Source organism: Nyctereutes procyonoides, unplaced genomic scaffold (genome assembly GCF_905146905.1).
Source record: "Nyctereutes procyonoides isolate TBG_1078 unplaced genomic scaffold, NYPRO_anot_genome, whole genome shotgun sequence".
NCBI lineage: Eukaryota > Metazoa > Chordata > Mammalia > Carnivora > Canidae > Nyctereutes > Nyctereutes procyonoides.
In genome coordinates this window covers 53,907,832-53,930,361 of record NW_026575131.1, presented here as the reverse complement: position 1 = coordinate 53,930,361, position 22,530 = coordinate 53,907,832, and the positions used below count along the sequence as shown (strand labels likewise).

The window sequence follows — 22,530 nt, the reverse complement described above, 5'->3', positions numbered from 1 at the left end:
TAATATTCCATTGTGTGGATACCACATTTGTTTAACAGTTCATCCATTGATAGACACATATACTTCCCACCTTTTGACTCTTTTCAGTGGTGTTTCTATGAGCATTTCTGTACAAGTATTTGATAGAACACACATTTCCAACTCTTTGGGTATATACCTAGGAGCGGAATTGCCAGATCATACGGTAATTCTATGCTTAACTTTTTTTTTAAGATTTTATTTATTTATTCATGAGAGACAGAGATACAGAGACAGAGAGAGGCAGAGACACAGGCAGAGGGAGAAGCAGGCCCCATAGAGGGAGCCCGATGTGAGACTCGATCCCGGGGCTCCAGGATCACGCCCTGGGCCAAAGGCAGGTGCAAAACTGCTGAGCCACCCAGGCGTCCCAACTATGCTTAACTTTGAGGTGCTCCCAAACTGTTTCCCACAGTGGTTTCACCAATTTACATTTCTATTAGCAATGTATAAAGGTTCCAATTTCTCCACCTTGTCTCCTATATCCTTATTTAAATTTATAGCCAACTTCATAGATATGAAATGCTTATCTCATGACTTTGATTTACATTTCCCTACTGACTACGACATTGAGCATGTGCACCTGGAGCTTGGGTGTATACTTTTCAACTTGGAAGAATGTAAAGCCTGGCAGCTGCCTCCCCCATGAGGTAGATCAGATGGAGGGAGGGAGACTGACTCTGGTGACATCACCTGAAGCCTGGATCCACCCATATCTGCAGCTTGATCCTTAACTTCAAAAGTATATATGCTGATTGTCCTTTTGTCATTTCAGCCAGCTGGAGCTGAACATTTTATCCGCTGCCACAAAGAGTCCTCCCTGATGGTGACTGGGACTTACCAAGATCACATGGCTAGTTTGAATTAGACAAATATCCAGACCTCCCACCCACCTGCTGCCTCCATACCCCAAGAGGGGGCTGTGAGGATGTGTCAGCACGGGCCAGGAGATAGGCACTGAGGACAAATTGTTGCTACGTATTTAGGGACAGAAGCATGAGGGCGGGGGAGGGACAGGAAGCAGAGTTTCTCTATCTGCCCTTATCCCCACCAGAAGGTTTTGGAAAATCTCTTGGAAGTACAGCTCCTCTCCCCCACCAAAAACACCAAGATAACATTCTGCAGACAATTTTATATGTTTTCAGAAACTCCCTCACTCTCTGCCCCCCCCCACCTCTTCCCACCACGATCCATCCTGGGGCCAGGGATGAAGAGCCTCCAGTTTCTAGAACAAGAAATCCAAAGGGATTTGGAAGCAGTGGACCTGTGATCCGGATTCAATCCTACTGCTGACTAACAGTGGTACAAGGAGCTTTGGGGGAAGGATAGACCCGGTTCGAGTGCAGGCTGCGTGGTCCTGGGTAAGTTGCTTGCCCTCTCTGTGCCACATCTATAAAATGAGAATATTTGTGGCTATCTGATGAGTTGTGGGAGAGTATTAGGTTCAATGGTGTGTGTCATGATCAGAGAGTACATGATAGCCTCAATAAATATGAGTGGCCCTTCCTCTTTCAATTTCCCCATCTCTCCAGCTGGCCAGATAGGCTAGCCTCTACTCCTTTTGGAGTGACACACTTCAGGGGCCTAGATAACATGCCCTGACAATTCTCTTTTGCAAAGAATATCAAGTGGTCCATGGATACTAAACCTATCCCAGGCCCCCAGATTATGAATCTCTTACTCTACACTCTCCCTCATTTACTAAGCTCCACCGAGAGTGTTCTTTCTCTCACACCAGTTCATCCACACCCTGGGACTTTCACACCTGCAATTCCCTCTCCCCAGAATGGTCTTGCCCAGCCAGCTCTCAGTATGGCTCGTCTCCTCTTATCATTGAGGGTTCACCTGGAAAGTGCATTCCCCCACTGAGCACCCATTTGAAAAGGCTGCTTCCATGCCTCATGGTTCTCTAAAGCATCACCTGCTTTAATATTTTCGCAGGTATTAATGTCTGGAAGGGCCTTATTTGTCTTTTTATTTGTCTAACATGTGTCTCCTCATCAGATAGGGACACTGCATCCTTGTTGTGTTGCACCGCCAGTGGGTAGTGTCAGACATACAGTAGGAACTCAATATGTATTTGTTGAAGAGGTGAATGAATGAATGAATGAATGAGTGGGAAAACAGATGACTGAGAGAATGATATAGGTGGAGAGAGGGAGGGGTTAAAGGATGAAGGGAGGGATAAATTTAGATGTTCTCCAGACTCCATGATAAATGCTTTTTATACATATTTTATCCAAGCAAAAATCCCATGACGGGAGAAACATTTTCACATCACAGACTTATTACAGGTGCTTGAGCTTCAAAGGAGAGAACAATCACTTCCCCCAGATTATACAGCTGCGGAATGGTGGAGCAGGATTCGAGCTTACATCTGCTTAACCCCAAGCCCTGTGCTCTTAACCACCATGGAAATCATCCTCTTCTTGTTCTTGTTGAGGTGTTGTTGTTGTTGGTTTTTTTTTTTAATCATCCTCTTGTTCTCCTCTCACTTTAAGAGCTCACCCCTGCTCCCCTTCTGATGCTCATGCCCCAACGACAGCCAGATTACCCAGTCTGGGCCTCCATGTTGCTTCACTGCCTACCAGTGAGGTGGCCCCATGAGACCCTGCAAGGTCTCCACACACATGAGTGAGTGCAGAATGAGGTGTCTGTTCTCTGGGATGCCCCCCAAATCCCAGGGACATTGCATGGCCAAAGACAGGTCCAAAGGGTCTGGTAGTGACTGCCACTATTTATGAAGTGCCTGGGCACCAAGCCTCAGCCTGAAGTCCTTCCCAGTGGTTGCCAGGTCCTCACAGCACCTGGTGATCCAGCCTCACAAAGTGAACACAAAGGAAGAAATGAAAGAGAATAAGGACAGGTCGTGGATGGGGAGCTATGCCAGGCTGCTCCCCCAGGGTCGTCAGATTGCTGCACAGAAGGCTCAGGAAGTCATCACTTGTCTTGGGGTGGGGCCATGCAGGACAAGGAGGACGGGGAAAGGGAGCTGAAGGAAAGAACCGTGAGTGCCTCTCAGATTCCTGATGCAGGGCTCCCTCCCCAAGATGCAGGTGAGTTGGCAGGTGCTTGGGTAGTCAAGGAACTAGCAGACGTCAGCAGTTCTTGTTGTCACTGACTTCCACATAGGGCAGCCCCACGGGCCAAGTGTCCCGAGGCCAGTAGCGGACTTTGAGGGTGTGACCTGGCATCTCATACCTGGCATCCACCAAGGCCATGGTAACCATGCCATAAGGAAAGGTGATGCTGATGAGTACATGCCTGTGGGGTGCAGGGAGAGGGTTGTGAGGGTGCAAGATGCCAGGATGCCCCTGTGCTAGCTTGATGCCCCCACTGTGGTTCTCCTCTCACTTCTCATGGATCCTGACCACCCAAAGGGACCTTTTGGATCAGACCCTTGATTGAAACCAGCCCCCCCCCCACACACACACACACAAGTCCCAATATCTGTGTGCTTCCCCTTTCTGCCCCTGGCCCCTGCTCCAAGCCCTGGCATCTGAGATTTTCTGGTTCTGGGGCCCCATATCACTAGGCAAATGCTTACCAGATGCTATGCAGGTAAAAGAAATTGATCTGTTGCCAGAAACTGCAAAGCAAGCGGTCACTGATCCAGCTGGTCAACGCAAAAGCCCATAAAATTACGGAGACCTCCATTATGTGCCGAAGCTCCTTATTGCTGGTCCTAGGGAGAGAAGATGAAGACCAGAGCCTGACTCAGGTAGCAGAGCCTGAAGGGGCTGATGGGAAACTCCTCCCTCCAAGGCGATGATGCTGGGAGGAGGGAATGGCCAAGAGTACGAGAGGGAGGGGGCCTAATTTGTGAGTATTGCTAACATTTGCTGAGCACTTATAGGATGCCACATGCAGTTCTGAAAGTTCTTCAGATTAAAAACTCAGTCCTCACAACAATGCTATCATTCTCATTTTGTGGATGAGAAAACAGGCATGTGAGATTAAGGTATGCTCCAACCCCACCCAAGGTTACACAGTGAGTAAATGGCAGACCCGGGGTCTGAACCAGGTTTGTCAGGCTGCAGATTTCTTAGCCAATAAGCCCTCCCCTGTCTGTGTTTGGGGCTGTTAAGTGTGTGCACACCTGTGAGTCAGTGGATGCGAACTCATGACTGTGTGGCTATGTGTGTGCATGTCCGTGTGTGGGAGGGCAAATTCTCTGGAGGCCATGTCTTGGGACAACTCAATATCAGAATCCGTTTCTCTAAAAGCGGAGCTGACCCAGCATCCTTTAGGAAAGAGGCAATAATTCCTGTGTGCCCCAGAGTCTAAAATGGGATGGTTTGAACATCAAAAAACAATAATGAGTAGGGACTGGTGAAATATGAATATAGAGTCTGAGGATCTGGTTAACAGCATTGTTTCATCATCAATTTCCTCCTTTTGAGGTCGTTCTATGGTTACACAGGATGCTCCATTGAGAGAGGCTGGGGGAAGCTGGATGAAGGATACCCAAGACTCTGCACTATTTTTGCAACTTGCCATGAGTCTGTAACTACTTCAAAATAAAAAAGTTGGGGATCCCTGGGTGGCTCAGTGGTTTAGTGCCTGCCTTCGGCCCAGAGCGTGATCTTGGGGTCCCAGGATCGAGTCCCCCATCGGGCTCCCGGTGCATGGAGCCTGCTTCTCCCTCTGCCTGTGTCTCTGCCTCTCTCTCTCTCTCCCTCTCTCTCTCATGAATAAATAAATAAAATCTTTAAAAAAAAACAAAATGAAAAAGTTAAAAATATAGCACAGCGACTGCAATGAATTGAATCACTTCTGAGATATAAACACCTGTGAGTTCATAATAATACTTGTTTTTTCATTTCATTGGTCCCTACTAGAGATGGCTAAGGCCCCAACTCATTACTCTGAAAATAGATCAATTAAGGGAAAGAATCAATTATCCATCCTGGCATTTCTGTGCCAACTGTATTTCCAGGTTGATGAGCGAAAGTCCTTGATGGAAGAACTCCAGGAAATCATTGCAAAAGAAATAATGGAATCTGCAAACCATGCTTTTGCAACCACTAATGAATGAATCTATGGATGGGAGCGGTGTGCCTGAATGGCTGTGGAAATCATTAGGTGAAAAGTCGGTAGAAAACTTTATAATAAAGGAAGGAAATGACGCCATCTGAATCCACTGATCAACCTTAATAGCACTAACTGTGGAGCAACCACTCATTATGGGGTCCTAATGGCATGGAACAAGAAACACCCAGCAGCACACATGAAATATTCTGGCCTCAAAATATGTAAACCTAAATCTAGATCTAACTATTAATTTTCAAGAAATTTTTAAAAATTAAACACACACACACAATGAAAGATACCACAGGAAACAGACAGCCAAACCTAGAATGTTCTCCAGGATAAATGATGGAGTTTCTGTTATCAAATCAGAGGCATGAAGATAGGGGAGAGAGGGTGAGACTGCTATGACAAAATTGTGTTTGCATCCCAATTTCAACAAGACTGGTTGTAAGAAGGCATCTTGAGAAGCTGAGGCAACGTTGGTGCAATCTGGGCATTGTCAACTTGATTAGCCCTGTGTGTGCCATTTCTTCCATCTGTCCCTCTAGATCCTTCTCTACCCCTCTCCATTCTGCCCTATGCCCCCAGGGAGGTGGGGTGCTGGGCTGTGTGGACTGAATCCAGGGCTCTCTTGTCCTTGGGCTTCCAATTAGATTAGCCAATGGTCTCTAGTTGGGTTAGCCAATGGCTTCCAATTGGGTTGGCCATGGTTTCCAGTTGGGTTGGCCAATGGAGCACCCCTGCAAGAAACTAAAGGGTCAGAGAGGGGTATGGTTAGAATATTTATTTTCCTGGCCTCCTCCATGTGGGGTTGGCTCAGGCTAGCTGCAACCAGAAACTGGAGGTCATGGTTCTTGTTAAGGAATCCCTTTCCAGGAACTCTCTTACACTGTTGGTGGGAATGTGAACTGGTGCAGCCACTCTGGAAAACTGTGTGGAGGTTCCTCAAAGAATTAAAAATAGACCTGCCCTATGACCCAGCAATTGCACTGATGGGGATTTATCCCAAAGATTCAGATGCAATGAAATGCCGGGACACCTGCACCCCGATGTTTCTAGCAGCCATGTCCACAATAGCCAGACTGTGGAAGGAGCCTCGGTGTCCATCGAAAGATGAATGGATAAAGAAGATGTGGTTTATGTATACAATGGAGTATTCCTCAGCCATTAGAAACTACAAATAGCCACCATTTGCTTCAACATGGATGGAACTGGAGGGTATTATGCTGAGTGAAGTAAGTCAATCGGAGAAGGACAAACTGTATGTTCTCATTCATTTGGGGAATATGAATAATAGTGAAAGGGAATATAAGGGAAGGGAGAAGAAATGTGTGGGAAATATCAGAAAGGGAGACAGAACATAAAGACTCCTAACTCTGGGAAACGAACTAGGGGTGGTGGAGGGGGAGGAGGGCGGGGGGTGGGGGTGAATGGGTGACGGGCACTGAGGGGGACACTTGACGGGATGAGCACTGGGTGTTATTCTGTATGTTGGTAAATTGAACACCAATAAAAATTAATTTATATAAAAAAAAGGAATCCCTTTCCACAGGACTCTCTCCTTCCAGACTCTTGTCATCACTCCCTCCCTTCGCCCCCCCACCCCAGGTCTCCTGATGGTCATAGGATCCCACTCTTATCAGCACAGTGGTTCTAAATGATCCCTAGTTATTTTCGTATACCTGCTCTCTCCTTTGTAAATAACCCTTTTATTCAGCTCCCCTCAAACGGCTCCATTTCAGAGACCCCTCTCTGTCCTGCCAGGACCAAGTATGGGTTAAAAAAATAATAATTCTTTATTTGGGAGAGTAAAATCCTGAAAAGTTAATGGATGCCAGTATATGGAATCTTTGGGGGGTATGTATAATGCAGGTTGGCAAAATGCTGATGGTTGTCAGGACTGGTTAGTGGGCACACAGAGGTTTCTCGTTCAACAGTCTCTGCTTGTATGTATGTTTAGGGTCTCAGCCTTAGGTTCCAATCCTAACCCTGCCCCTTGTTAGTAGATGATCTTGGGGATGGGACATCCCTCCCTTAAGCCTGGAATCAATGAGAACTCTGTGCCTGAGACGTGGTATGTGAGGTGAGGGGACTGCTTGGAGGGGGATGGGAGCCACCTTCCCAGGCAGGTCTGTAACCGCCACCCACTTCTTATATTCCTGGAACACGATGTAGAGGATGTGCACAGCGATGCTGTTGAGGGCATATGCGTTGATCACGGGCCTCAGGAAGGACAGGAAGGTGCTGATCACAGTGGCGATGATGACGAAGCAGATGAAATGGGGCCTGGGAAAAGAAGGACTCAGTTGTGGGAGGGTAGCTGGGAGGGTCCTGGGGGCTTCAGGCAGGGTCAGGAGATCTTGTGGCAGAGGTAGATGAGCAAAGGGAAAGGGTTCCAGGGAGCCCAACTGGACGCAGAAACAGGTCTTAAGGTTCCCAGGTGGGCTCATCAGAAGGCTCTGATGAAACATCCCAGGTGGGCCCAGGCAGGGTCTGAAGGGGGCCACAGGGGTGGGGGTGGGTAGGATGATGAGAGGGTCTCGGGGCTTAGATCAGTAGAGGGTTTCAGGGCTCAGGTGAGGTCAAACAAAGGATTTAGGGGAGATGAGTAGGATTAAGGAAGGGATTACAGAGGTCCCAGACACTATCAGGAGAGGGGTCCTGGAAGGCTCAGGTAGGTCAAATAGGGTCAGGAGAGAGATTCAGAGGGGTCTCAGGTCAAGAGAGGGGTCTGGAGAATCCAAGAAAAATTACAGGGAGCCCAGGTGATAGGTTTAGGAGAGAGGTCTTTGGGGCCCAGGTAAGCTTAGGTATGGGTTCCTGAGACCCCCAGGTGGCTTTGGATATGTTCTGGAGAAGGTTCCACACTCTTTGGGTAGGATCAGGAGAGGATTTCCAGGGGTCTCAAGTCACTCAAAGGAGGAGTCTCTGGCAGCCAGTTAAGTCAGGTAGGGTCAGGGGAGAGCCCTGGGGTGATCAGGTGAGGGTTTCCAAGGATCTCAAGTGGGCTTGGGGAGTGACCCTGGAGCCCAGATGGACTCTGGTAGGATCAACAGAGGACCAGCCCCCGCCCCACCTGTTCTCTCCTAGGAAAGTGGGAAAGTAGCAGCGGGGCATCCATATGCTGTAGCTACTGGCCAGCAGCCACAGGATAGCGATCTCATCCAGCAGCTGGCCCAGGAAGCTAAGCGTCATGTGGAAGTACATGGAGAACAGGCCTGGAGCAAGAGACAAAGGTAGGTGGTCAAAGGGGCTGTCCCCACCCCTACCACCCCACTGTCACAGACCCCCACCTACCTATGACCATGAAGAGGATGCAGATTATGTAAACATAGCGGGAGCGTTTCTGGGCATAGGGGTGCATCAGAAACATCATGAGAGGCCCAAATATGAAGAAGGTGACATTGCTGAACTGGAAAAGAGGACATTGGGGACACGTTGTCAGAAGTGGAGGCAGAGCAGGGCTGCCCCTGTGTCCAAACCCTCAGTTATTAGCCAATTGGTCAACCTGTGCTCTTTCAGGCAATTAATCAACCCAGAGTTTGTCATTCTTTCAGTTGATCTTGGCAGTCTACCAGTCATCAATACATTCCATTCGTTGGAATAATCAATAATCCATCTGTTATTCTATGAGCCCATTCATTCATTCAGTGAGTACGGCAAAGACTATTGACTAAGCTTCTGTATATTCACCCTCTTTTCCTTTTAGAAACAAGATAGAAATGTCAATGAATCTATTACTTTTTTCTTTCTCAAATGTGAGCTACATTTATCAAGATTGACTGTATTAGATATTGAAACTGAGAAATTTTCAAAACCCAGGACTATGCAAGCACATATTCCCTTGGCCATCTGAAAGATGATGTCATTACTCATCACAAAGCCACTAGAAGATTCCATCGAACCCTGGTGAGATCCTTAGAGTGGAAAAAGCACATACAATCTTTGTATTATTATGAAAGTAATTTTCACCTCGAGGAACCTCTGAAAGGCCTCAGAGACCCTGCGGTGTCCCTGGACATTATTACCAGGACCACTTCTCCATGAACAGCAGAGCCAAGTAGCTTGATAATGTTGAGCTGCTGAGTTAACATTCCAGAACCACCTACCTCTAGGCTTCCATTTCAAAAAATAATAAGATACTATTTTTTCTATTTAAGCTGTTTTTAGTGGACTGTTTCATTTGAAACCAAAGCATCCCAGTTACAGGCTTCTGCTTCTGACACGGGATTGGATCTATGCTCCCCCTCTCACTAACTGTGAGGAGTAAATTCAATGCTCTAACCTACCATATCTGCATTTGTGTCATATGCATAATGCCATTTGCCTTTTCATGTTGTTGACCCAGAGATCCCCAGGCCTCAGTAGTTTGTGAGTTCAATTAAGGTGACAAGTACATTTGCACCAGAATTTCAAGGGTTCAGAGTCCCTGGCCACTGATACAGGACTTCAAAGTCCCCTGAATGTTCCCCCCGATATATCTGGGCCATGGTGTGTCTCTCACATGAGCTCAGAAACAAGTGTCCTCGCAGTCATCTACCTGCCAACTTGAGGTCAGCCAGCTGGCTTACTCAATTACATCCTTCTCTCTCCAATAAAATCTTCCCCTTGTAAATGCCCCACCACCCGTGTCCCATCTCAGAAAGTGAAGAAATAGTGCCCTGTTAACCAGGGCGCTCCGTTATTTCTCAGAACCTGAGTCTGAAGGATGCTGACTCAAAAATAAAGAGCACAAGGAAATGTAAGTCAAAACCACAATGAGCTATCACCTCATGCCAGTCAGAATGGCTGGTATTAAAAAAGAAGAAGAAGAAGAAGAAGAAGAAGAAGAAGAAGAAGAAGAAGAAGAAGAAGAAGAAGAAGAAGAAGAAGAAGAAGAAGGAAGAAGAAGAAGAAGAAGAAGAAGAAGAAGAAGAAGAAGAAGAAGAAGAAATAACAGGTGTTGGGTAAGACTTTGGAGAAAAGGAAGCCCTCATGCACTGTTGGTGGGCATGCAAGTTCGTGTAGCCACTCTGAAGGTTCCTCAAAAAATTAGAAATATAAATATCATATGATCCAGTAATTCTGCTGCTGGGCATTTACCCCCCCCAAAAAAAACCCATTAATTTGTAAAGACATACTCACCCCTGTGTTTATTGAAGCTTTATTTACAACAGCCAATATATATAATATAATATATATAATATAATATAATATAATATAATATAATATAATATATATACAATGGACTAGTAGTACTCAGCCATAAAAGGAATGAAATCTTGCCATTTGTGACAATATGGAGGGACCTAGAGGGTATTTTGCCAAGTAAAATTGGTCAGAGAAAAACAAATACCATATGATTTCACTTAATATGTAGAATCTAAAAAACAAAACAAATGAACAAACAAAAAAACAGAACAGACTCATAAATAGAGAACAAACTGGTTGTTGCCAGAGGGGAAGGGGTGGGGGAATGGATAAAACAGGAGAAGAGGTACAAACTTCCAGTTATAAAATAAACAAGTCAATGGGATGAAAAGTGCAGCATAGGGGGGATAGTCAATAATATTATAGTAACATTTTATTGTGATAGATGGTGACTACACTTAATCGTAGAAAGCACTGTGTAATGTATATAATTGTCAAATCACTGTGTTGTACACCTAAAACTAACATAATATTCTACGTCAACCATAATTTAATTTTGAAAAAATACAGAGCACAGTAGCGGGTGTGGGGAAATCATTTACCTGATACAAGGTCACCATCTAGGATGCTAGGTCCTGGGTATCAAGACAAGTTCCCAAGGCAGGAATCCTTCCAGTTCTAGGGAAGCCCATGGCTCTCCTTGGGTGATGGTGAACCAGCTCAAAGACCACAATTTGAGAACCTTTGGCAAACTGGTTCTGCAGCCCATGTTCCCACCCCATGTCCTTGCTTTCCGTATCAAGGTGTCTGATGCCCACCACCGGACAATGTCGAACACATCTCTGGCACAGCCTAGCTCACAGTGGCCACCCAAGAACACACATGCCATGTCTGCATCCTGAGACCCAATCCCACTGGCATAGACACCTACCCCAAACCGGGCCAATCCGATTTTCTTGGGAATTTGAAACGTGGAGCAGACACAGAGCCTGAGAGTCACCAAAATTGAGTTGCACCATTGTCAACTCTCTAAGGTCTTGGGGTATTGTCCCAGTGTTTAAGATATGGCAGCCGTCTTGCCACCACCACAGACAAGGCTGAGAACACAGGCAAATACTCAAGGGTGGTACCTGCCTTGTGCTGAATCCTACAGACCTATGTTGGATCCCAGCCCTCGCCAGCAACTCATCTCTCCATTTTCTAAGACACCTCAGTGCCTATCCAATGCATTCTTCCTGTTTGGTTTGTTTTTTGTTTTTCATTTTTGCTTAAGCTAGCTTTCTAACGCTTGAATCCAGCAAAACCATCACCGTTGCCGTATGAGCTGGGTTTCTTTGGTAGCAAGCAACAACAACAACAACAACAACAAATGAATTTGTGAACTTACACTTTAAATTAAAAAATAAGTGTGTAGTTATTTATTATTCATTCAGTCATTTTTTTAAATTTTTATTTATTTATGATAGTCACAGAGAGAGAGAGAGAGAGAGAGAGAGGCAGAGACACAGGCAGAGGGAGAAGCAGGCTCCATGCCGGGAGCCCGACGTGGGACTCAATCCCAGGTCTCCAGGATCGCGCCCTGGGTCAAAGGCAGGCGCTAAACCGCTGCACCACCCAGGGATCCCCTCATTCAGTCATTTATTATGGGGAGCTCATCAATCCAAAGAATTGCAGAAGACAAGGACAACCAGAAATCAGAACAGCTCTGAGGCTCAAATGGACAATCTCTTCAGGGACCAACTTTGGGCATGAATGAATCCAGGCCCAAGATTCAAATTCTGGAGATGTTGCCTGGGCCACAGGCCCCCCTTGGGCAGAAGAGGGGGAGCACCTTGATTGACCATCCCATTGAGAACATAACCAGTAGGAGAGGGGCAGTTGGCTGCCATAGGGAAAATGGTGCCATGGATGCTGAATGGGAAAAATCCTAAACCAATCTGACGTTCCTTCTGCTTTCAAACAAATGCCAGCACAGCTGAAGATGCTGAGCCAACCAGTTTCCTGAACTCTGAACCCTCCATTTAAGACACATCTGCGATTCCCATAAATAAAATCCAAACTCTTAAACCTGCCTTGTAAACTCCCTCTATAACTCACCTCTCTCCACCTTTAACTTTATAGTCGAGGTGGAAGGGATAACTCAGCTCCTCCAAATGAGCCATACTTTCTCTCACCCCTTAACCTCCAAAAGTTCCCACAGGCTGTTCCCACTGCCTGGAGCACTCTTTGTCCCCACTTACCCCTCTTTGCCGGGCCAACTGCTACTCCATCTTTCACCTGGGCATCACTTTTTGATAAAGCCCTCCCAATCCCCCAAGGGAGAGTCAGGTGGTCTTCTTTTGTGCCCAGTCCCTCTATCCTAACACTTGTCCAGCTGTCCTGAAACTGTCTCACTCTCCCCCTAAACCTGGCTTTGAGAACAGGCTCCATGTCTTCCCCATTCTCCACTGTAACCTCAGGAACTGGAAATAGTAAGTGCTCAATAAACATTTCCTGCTGACCAGATCTCAGAGCACGTTTATGTGGATCACCAGTCACACGCAAGAAGACACTCGGCGGAAGGGATTGTAGTTCTGCATAGAACTGGAAAGTTCTGAATAGAAGGTGCTGTGACTGTTACTTTCTTATCTTTGGACAGCACAATTTTATAAGTATTGCTTTTAATACACACACACACACACACACACACACACACACACACACAAGATCTGGCTTTCTAGTTCTTGTTTGGCCATGAAAAAACTGGATCTCGGAGAGGGAGAGTGACTTCTCTGAGGTTGCACAGCTCTGGGGGAGCTCCAAAGTTTGCTTTTACCCCCTGCCCGAAAAGACAAGAGGACTAGACCGGTGATAAGGAGGGGGCTTCCCTGCGCCCTGGCTGTGTGACCGAGTGTCTCTGGGTCTCCCTTTCCTGCAGCAGTAAAATGAAGGAAAATAATTAATGCTAGTGTGGAGGCTGTGCAGAGGCAATGCATGAGGCCAGGCATTGAAACACTACCTGGCCAGGGATGTGGTTCCAGCTCAACAAGCAGCAAGGGTTACTGCTGCGTTGTTGTTATGGGAGGAAATAGTGACAGGCTTATCCTTGCTCCCAGCTCGGAAGCCAGCTCAAGCAAGACAGAAATTTCTGATAACGCCCCAAGTGCACGCAGAATGAGGGCAAAGAAACGGGTGGAGCCTCTAATGAGCTCCAACTGGCTCCAGAGTCTCCGATAGCATCAGAGTCCGCCCCCTACCGGGGCCTCCCTCCCTGCCTCTGGGGCTGGGCCCCCACATTTCCCAACCACTGGCCCCACCTAGACTCTTCCAGGCGGGAGAGGCGCGTGTCCAGGATCACAGCTGGACTCTCTGGGTCCCAGCCCCAGGAGATGCCTTCGCTTTCATTCATTCATTCATTCACTCATTCATTCATTTGCTTACCAATCATTCCTTCAATATCTACTATTTTGCCCAAGGACCTCAGCAACGCCCCCTAACAAAGCCTGCCTTCACCAGTGTATCCAGTCAGTGTTTGGGAGACGTTCTGTGCCTCCTTTTCCTCCTCCGACTCCAAGCATCACAGTGAGGATTAGAGAGCCAAGTGCTACGGGGTCAGAAGGGTTTTTTTTTTTTTAAGATTTTCAAAAATTATTTTTATTTATTCATGAGAGAAAGAGAGAGAGAGAAAGAGGCAGAGACAGGCAGAGGGAGAAGCAGGCTCCATGCAGGGAACCCGGTGTGGGACTCGACCCCGGGTCTCCAGGATTGCACCCTGGGCCGAAGGCAGGCGTTGAACCTCTGAGCCACCCAGGGATCCCCAAGAGGTCGGAGAGTTTTGCTCACTGCTGTGAAACTCCGGCGTCTAAAGCAGTGCCTGACACACAGTAGGTGCTCAGTAGAGAATGATGCATGCAGAGAAGACGTGTAAATAATGCATCCAGGGACGCCTGGGTGGCTCAGCGGTTGAGCGTCTGCCTTCAGCTCAGGGCATGATCCCGGGGTCCTGGGATCGAATCCCGCATCGGGCTCCCCCATGGGGAGCCTGCTTCTCCCTCTGCCTGTGTCTCTGCCCCTCTCTCTGTGTCTCTCATGACTAAATAAATAAAATCTTTAAAAAAAATAATGCATCCATGTGCCTGGCACAGGTGCTGTACTGGCTGTGTACAACAGGGTGCTGTTATTCTGGAAGAACTTGCCTTTTTGATCACCAGTACCCAGCAGAGTGTCTGGCAAATACATGTGGCTGAGTACCTTAGGTCTGGAAGAAGGAAAGGAGAGAAGGAAGGAATGGGGGAGGAAGGGAGGGGATGAGGGAGGGAGGGAAGAAGGAAGAGAGAGAGGCAGATTGGCCTGAACTGACTGCCATTTCAGCTTTGGGAAAAGGCAGTGGGGGAACCCCTTTCTCATGTTCCCTGCCGCCCCCCCCCACTGCTTCTCTCCCATCCACTGCTTCACTTGTGGATTTCATCCATCCATTCTTTTTTTTTTTTTTAAAGATTTCATTTATTTATTCATGAAAGACACACAGAAAAGCAGAGACACAGGCAGAGGGAGAAGCAGGCTCCCCATGGGGGAGCCCGATGCGGGACTCGATCCCAGGACCCCAGGATCACGACCTGAGCCGAAGCCAGATGCTCAACCAGTGAGCCACCCAGGTGCCCTCATCCATTCATTCTTGACTCCTTTATTGTCCCTGTCCTCCCCACTGGCCGGTGACCTCCATGAGGATGACGCACACCTGTTTTATCCCTGGCTGTGTCCCCAACACCCAGCTCTCTGGGCACGCAGTGGGCGCTCAAGAAAAATTTGCTGACTCAACCAAATCAAGGAACCTCGCCGAACATCCCGGTGCCCTTTCTTCCCACCGCCAAAGCTCGAACTCCCACCACCCACACCTGGCTCTGTCACCTGTCCAGGACCCTTTCTACATCCACTCAACACATCCACGTGAGTGTTGGTGCAGGGCCCGGGGCATGGAGCTAGAGCACCAGCCTTACACCCTCCCCAAACAGGACTTACTTGCACGAATTAAAACACACATAATTAATTGTTAATCACTCAGTGACAGGGTGGCCTCACAATGCTGTGCTTAATTAAATGAGAGACTCTGGGACCAGAGCGACCTGGGCTTTAACTCTGGCACTTCCAGCATACGTGACTTTTGTGCACCTGTGATTTACACGCCATGCAACCCTGAAGAGGAAACATATACTCTCTGAGCCTTTATTCCCCATTTGTAAAGTAGTGGAGAATAAGACTACCTGCTTCATGAAATTACTGGGAGGATTACAGGAAGTGCTATTTGCTAAATAAAATGAACACCTTGGGATCCCTGGGTGACTCAGTGGTTTAGAGCCTGCCTTCAGCCCAGGACATGATCCTGGAGTCCAGGGATCGAGTCCCACATCGGGCTCCCTGCATGGAGCCTGCTTCTCCCTCTGCCTGTGTTTCTGCCTCTCTCTCTGTGTGTGTGTCTCTCATGAATAAATAAATAAAATATTTTTTTAAAAAAAGAACACCTTAACACTTCCATGTCTCTGTGCTGTGTTTACCTCTAATAGTAGTAGCTTTGTTTATTCGATGCTTTGGATGTGTCAGGAACTGTAAGGTTTTTTTTTTTAATTTTTTTTTCAATTGACATATAAATCCCATACATTTTCCCTTTTAAGGGGAAATTCACCCTTTTAAAGTGTGCAAGTCAGTGGGTTTGAATGGCCTATTCGCAGAGTTGCAGGACCATCACATTTTTAGATTCCAGAACATTCTCATCACTCCAAAAAAGAAACCCTGTCCCCATGAGCAGTCACTCCCCGGCTCCGCCCTCACCTCTCCGGACAACCACTAATCTGTTTCTTATCTCTACAGGTTTGGCTCTTCTGGGCATTTCATATGGATGGAATCTTTACAGTATGAGGCCTTGTGACTGGCTTCTCTCACTGGGCATCGTTTTCGAGGTTCATCTAAGGTGTGGCGTGTGTCAGCACTTCACTCCTGTTTATTGCTGAGTAGTAGTCCATTGTGTGGATGAATGACAGGGTGTTTGTCCATTCATCCATGATGAGCATTTGGGGTGCCCAGTAGCTGTTTCATCCTCTCCGTGGCCCTGTGGGTTAATCACTATTAGCACCCCATAGCTACTTCCTTCCAGAATAAGTACTCAGTAAATATTTGCTGAATAAATATGAATGAATGAATGAATGAATGAACGAACGTATGAATGAACGAGTCTTTCTTCCCTATACCACATGCATGCTGTACTTTTGACTTTATTTTTTTTTTTGTCTGTCTCCTCCACCCACCCCAGGACACCAGTCTGAGGGCAGACGTTTTTGTTTGCTTTGGTCACCTCTGTGTCCCCAGAGCTTGAAACAGCGCCTGACTCAATCCATTCTTGTTGAATCATGAACGAGATGAAGGGGTCATTATCTCCTCAAATTGGACCTCCTGTCATCCCCAGAAGGCGTTTTCTGAGGGAGTCTAGAAGTAGAGTGTCTGGGTGGCCCAGTGGTTGAGCCTCTCCCTTGGGCTCAGGTCATGATCCCTCGGTCCCAGTCTCAAGGCCTGCATCGGGCTCCCTGCATGGAGCCTGCTTCAGCCTCTGCCTGTGTCTCTGCCTCTCTCTCTCTCTCTCATGAATAAATAAATAAAATCTTAAAAAAAAAAAAAAAAGGAACTCATAGGACCTGCTACCACAGCCAGGGGCTCAGAGAGCATGCAGGGAAGAGAGGGACTGGGATCCCCACTCTGCTGAGGCCAGCAACAGGAATGCTCAATTGAAAAAGGGGGTGAGGAAAAAAAAGAAAAAGAGGGTGGGGAGGCTGTAGGAGGTAAGGGCATCGCACCCTACACCCCCTCGCACTCTGACCTCTCTGTCCCTCTTTGTATTCCTATGGTATTCCTCCCCCAGACTACCCTCACCACTGCACCTCTGCCTACGCAAAGGTTCCCCACTCCAGACATACCATCCCTTTGCTCTGTATCCAAGCATCTGAGAGGGAGCTTTCTGGAGAGGACCTGGAGATGCAGAGCTTCTGAAGCTTTGGCAGGATCCCAGGAAAGAAATTCAGCAGCACAGCTGCCTCTCAGAGCCAGGGAGCCTTGACACTTCCTCTGCCACCACTCAAAACTCTCCTAAGTTGTCAGCGGCCCTGAAGGAGGCCACACCTGGAGGCCACCAGGCCAATGCAAGCAGAAGCAAACTGGAGCAGCCCACACCTTGAGTTCTCCTCCATCCCACCTGACCAGGGCCTTCCCACACCCTTGACCTCTGTTCCTGTTGAATATGCCTTTGTGGCTCTCCAGGCTCATCTGTGAAAAGCAACCAGGTGCCCTGACCACTGCCCACCTCATTGAGTCTTTGCTGATCAAAAGTCACCCATGGCTCCCCAGTGCCTTCATCATGGAGCTCACGCTCCCCTGCCAGGCATTCCTCACTTGGCCCCCAGAAGCCTCCTCCACTTTTCTCTCAGCCCTCATTTCCTCCTTCATAGGCAGCCCAAGCTCTGGCTTTAAGCCACCAACTGTTCCTTGGCCTGCGGTTCCCTGTCACCTCAAGACCTTTGCTCATGCTGGTCCGTTTGCTCCATGTGCCTTAGAGAACATTTACTCGTCCTTTAAGCTTTGAGATTCTCTCCCCATTCAGGAAACAGAAACCTCCTGTGCCGCCCCCAAGGCTCCCCTCTTCCTATTCTGGCCCCTTTGCCCTCTCTCTGCCATCAGCTAACCATGAGGCTGGTCAGCTCTAATCCTAAACACCCCACTTCCTTATCCTGGGAGCACCAAGCCTTCCTTGGGACCCCCGGATCAATCAGCATGGGTTGATTCATGGCACTGATGTTGAATGAATGAATGAACCCAGTGAGTCCATCAGTAAATATGGGGTATATTTCAAATACTCCGACCCAGTACTCAAAGCTCGTTCATCTTCATCTCTTCTCATATTCTAGCCACAGAAACACACTTCCTTTCCTCAAACTGTACACCCTCTCTTTTACTTCCAGGGTGAGTACATCTGTATTCTCTCTTCTTCTACCCTTTTCTCGACTACTACCCTACTTGGCAAACTTCTATTCATCTTTATTTTTATTTTTATTTATTTTTATTTATTATTATTATTTTCTTCTATTCATCTTTCAAAACCCAAACTCTAGGTGCCCTCCTCTATGAAACTTGCCAACACCTGAGCTGAGTCCTCAAGTGCTGCCTTCTTCTTCACCCTGATTGTGTGGGGCTTGGCTCTGCCTCCCCCCACTCCAGACTAGCAAACCTTGAAAGCACTGCACTGAGAAAGTAAAAGATTCTGCAGAGTGAAGAGAGTCCCTAAACGGATCATGATGAAATCAATGAGAATCAATTTTTGAAAAAAATTCTTGCTAAGGGGGTGCCTGGGTGGCTCAGTCGTTTAGGTATCTGTCTGCCTTTGGCTCAAATCATGATCTCAGAGTCCTGGGATCAAGCCTCACATTGGGCTTTCAGCTTAAAACCTTTAAAAAAAAATTTTTTTTTTGCTACGAATTTTGTTTTCATTTACATACCTTGATCAAAAACATGCTTTTAAAGAACTGCATAGGAACGCCTGGGTGGCTCAGTGGTTGAGTGTCTGCCTTTGGCTCGGGCGTGATCCCAGGGTCTGGGGATCCAGTTCCACCTCGGGCTCCCTATGGGGAGCCTGCTTCTCCCTCTGCCTGTGTCTCTGCCTCTCTCCCTGTGTCTCTCATGAATAAACAAATAAAATCTTTTAAAATAAAAAATAAAGAGCTGCATAGTATTTGACCAGAATATATTCAGCCCTACAGAGTCTAGTGAAAATGTTATGGCTTCCTTTCTATGTATTCATTGATTTGTTGCAATTATAAATGACTCAGACATGACTTTACATATGAATTTTGTTTTCTATTGGGATTATCTCTTTGATGCAAGTGTCTGGAGGTGCAATGATGGAGTCGGATCAGAGGTGGTGCTATTTGTAAATCTATGTCTCAACACAACTTGACAAACTGCCCATGGGAAGGTGCATAATACGAGTGTGCCCACATTCACTACAAAATAAATTCATTAAAAAAATAAAGTAAAATAAAATAAAAATAAATTCACTTTTAAATTACTGATTTGATAAAAAAATTTTAAAAAAATTTTAAAAATTAAAAATAAAAATAAATAAAATAATTTTAAAAATTTAAAAAAAATAAAAATAAATTAAAAAATAATAAAATAATAAAAAATAAAAATAATAAAAAATAAATAAATTACTGATTTGAGAGGCCAAAAAGATCTTATTGTTTTCTATTTGGCTGGTTATTTTATACATATATATATATATATATATATATATATATATATGGATCCCTGGGTGGCGCAGCGGTTTGGCGCCTGCCCAGGACGCGATCCTGGAGACCCGGGATCGAATCCCATGTCAGGCTCCCGGTGCATGGAGCCTGCTTCTCCCTCTGCCTGTATCTCTGCCTCTCTCTCTCTCTCTGTGACTATCATAAATAAATAAAAAAAATTATATATATACACATACACACACACATATACACACATATATATACATATATAAAAGTATATTATTCTAAGATATATATAATTATATTAGAAGCTGACAAACTGGGATCCCTGGGTGGCGCAGCGGTTTAGCGCCTGCCTTTGGCCCAGGGCGCGATCCTGGAGACCCAGGATCAAATCCCACGTCGGGCTCCCGGTGCATGGAGCCTGCTTCTTCCTCTGCCTATGTCTCTGCCTCTCTCTCTCTCTGTGTGTGTGACTATCATAAATAAAAAAAAAAAATAATAAATAAATAAAAGATTTTATTTATTAAAAAAAAAAAAAAAAGCTGACAAACTCTGGCCCCTGTGCCAAATCCACCCATTGTCTTGTTTTGTATGGCTCATGAGCTAAGAGCGACATTTATAATTTTAAATGGCTGAAAAGATTAAAGCATATCTTGTGACATGTGAAAGTTAATGAAATGTGCATTTCAGTGTCCATAAATAAAGTTTTATTGGCACCTGGCCACCCTCATTTGTTTACAATCTGTGGCTGCTTTCCAGGTACAATGGTAGTGCTCAGTCATTTCCATTCAGACTGTTTGGCCTGAACAGCCAAAAATAGTTAATATCTGGCCTTCGGAGCAAACGCTTGCCAACCCCTCAACTCTATGATTTATTAGCTCTAGTGATGGGTCTGAGATACTCAGAAGCGTTTGGGAGGAGAAAATCTCGGGGAGAGCCTTTGTAACATGGCTTGGGTGCAATTCCTCGTGCCCTGGTCTGTTTTGCAAGAGCCTGTTCAATAGGAGAGGAAATGTCCAAGTGTGTTCACACCAGGGAAAGGTAACTATTAATTTGCGAAACTTTTGTTTCTGTTTGATAAATATCTGGAAATGCAGGTACTGGGTGATGATGATGTAGAAGTCTAGTATGTGTCATGACCATGGCTCCTGCAGATTGCGTCTCTCAGTCGCTCAGCTTGCTGCATTTATAGACAGGCCCGAGGAGGGCTGAAGGGAAAGCTATTTTGTGTGGTCGTGTGCAGCTAGACTGGAGGCTCAGCCCAGTCCTAAGTCAGCCCTTTCTCGGTGCCTTCTGTGAGGACCCCCCGCCTCGAGGTGGGCTGCCAGAGAGTCCAGAGAGAAGGGTCCCGGAACCTCACACCTCTTCTCCACCTCAGAGTTGAGCACGTTCAGCCCTCTCCCATCATCAGGTGAGGGGACTGAGGACCAGAGTCAGTGTCTCTGTCAGGAGGAGCAAGAGCCATGGAGATCACAAGGAACCCCTGAATACTAAACCCCCACCTCCCCGCTCTGGAAAGCGGTGAGGTCAAGCAGGGCAAAAGCAGCCAGGCCAGCCCGAGACTGAACTCCCACTGCCCCATCCCCCCAAAACAATCTCTTGGAAACCCCAAGTTCAAATTCTAGCTCTGAGTGCCAGGGTGACCCTTGGCATATCTTTCAGCCTCCCTGAAGGTCATTTCCTCACCTGGACAACAGGATGAACCCTATATGCCTAATTCTCAAGTCAACGTGAAGATTAAACAAGATTTTCCCTGTAAAATGTGTAGTACAACGCCTGCCACGCAGTAAATGCTCAATAAAGGTATGTTTGCATCACTTGCCACTTACTGAGCACCCTCGCTCTGTACAGGGTCCAGAGCAAAGCACATGGCCTCATCACCCACCATCCCACGGGCTCTAGGAAGGTAGGCAACCTGCCTTATGCACAGCAGTCTCCCCAGCACCCCGTATGGGGGTAGCACAGACACCTGCATCTTTGGCTGCTTTGCATCTTCTAGGTTTTGCTGAAATGCCAGTGCGAGTTAGGCATTTGGAGCCTTTCTAATATGGCCCCATAGCAAGGGCTGGGGGAAGGATCACCCACAGTTGCTGGTATCCCCACACTGGAGTGGTCCCCAGGACATGGGACTCTCAATGCTGAAACCAGGACAGGCCCCAGCAAACTGGAATGAGTTGGTCCACCTAGGCTGGGGGTACAGCTGAGAACAAACTAGACACAGTCACCTCCCCCTGGAAGCCCTTCCTGATTCCACCACCACCACCACCACCACCACCACTGGCTCATGCCCTCCCTGCTCCCCCAGGCTGCCTGTGCATCTCCCTTCACCGCACCATCACCCTGGGTTGTGAATGCCTGGAGTCACAGCTTTGTCCTCCGCTCCAGGAGGCAGAGGCTGGCTGTTTTCCTGGGCCCTGCTGCATTTCCAAAACCTACCACGGAGCCCGATGCCAAATAAAGACCAACGAATGAATGAAAGCCAGCGCCCCTTGCCTAACAAACGAGCAAAAGCTCGGATGCGGTGAACACTGAGGCAGGCTCCCCCTGCGACCATGTGGAGAAGTCTGGCCTGCACCCCGGGCTGTTAGGACCGCCACCCCCAGCCCTCCGCCCTGGACCTCACCGTGTTGTAGAACTCAGCCACCAGCTCCGAGTACTGAAAGTTACTCTCACACCAGTCCACCTCGGAACTCTGGTAGGCGAAGATGCTGGGCATCGTGATGCGGCACCCACTGCCCACTGGCTCAGTCTGGCAGAGAGGAGCATGAGAGCCTAGAAGGGCCCGGCCCAGGTGAGACAGGCAGAGGACAGCTGGTTGCCCCACGGCAGGCAGGCAGGTAGGCAGGCTGAGAGGAAAAACCTGCTGAACCACTCCCCAGTTGCACCAGGGCAGCCTCGCTGTGCGGTGGCGGCGGGGCAGCTGCCCTGGGCATAAGCAGAGGGGCTGGCATCATCCGGGGAGAGGGGGAGGATGGGGGCTGGGGAGGTCAGGGAGCACGCCTCCCACCCCTACCCACTAGGAGTGGGAGTCAGGGGGACTGCTATCAGAATAGTAATAATGAATGAGCCCATTGAGAGG

At 47.3% G+C, this 22,530-nt stretch overlaps 1 protein-coding gene across 3 annotated transcripts; it reads right to left on the bottom strand.

Moving 5' to 3' along the window:
• Nucleotides 1-2,225: 2,225 nt before the first annotated feature.
• On the bottom strand, nt 2,226-22,312 carry ACER1 (alkaline ceramidase 1). Of its 3 annotated transcripts, none has more exons than XM_055343559.1 (6): nt 22,075-22,312; nt 8,350-8,459; nt 8,129-8,270; nt 7,201-7,338; nt 3,566-3,703; nt 2,226-3,282 (listed from the first exon to the last, which is right to left on the bottom strand). In XM_055343559.1, the coding sequence occupies exons 1-6, from the start codon at nt 22,215-22,217 to the stop codon at nt 3,117-3,119; spliced, it is 837 nt and encodes a 278-aa protein (XP_055199534.1). In that variant the 5' UTR covers nt 22,218-22,312; the 3' UTR covers nt 2,226-3,116. The 3 variants fall into 3 exon arrangements, with proteins under 3 accessions (XP_055199534.1, XP_055199535.1, XP_055199536.1); XM_055343560.1 differs by having other exon boundaries at nt 8,350-8,464; nt 22,075-22,299; XM_055343561.1 differs by lacking the exon at nt 8,129-8,270.
• Nucleotides 22,313-22,530: the final 218 nt, after the last annotated feature.

What these genes read in the sequence shown, in the direction of transcription:
- ACER1 (XM_055343559.1), bottom strand. Translation starts at nt 22,217, where the DNA reads ATGCTCCTCTCTGCCAGACTGAGCCAGTGGGCAGTGGGTGCCGCATCA. An exon ending in ACTTTCCTAGGAGAGAACAG is followed by an intron (nt 7,339 to 8,128) that starts GTGGGGCGGGGG and finishes TTCTTTTCCCAG; the next exon opens with GCCCCATTTCATCTGCTTCG. An exon ending in GTGTTCCAGGAATATAAGAA is followed by an intron (nt 3,704 to 7,200) that starts GTGGGTGGCGGT and finishes TTCTCTCCCTAG; the next exon opens with GACCAGCAATAAGGAGCTTC.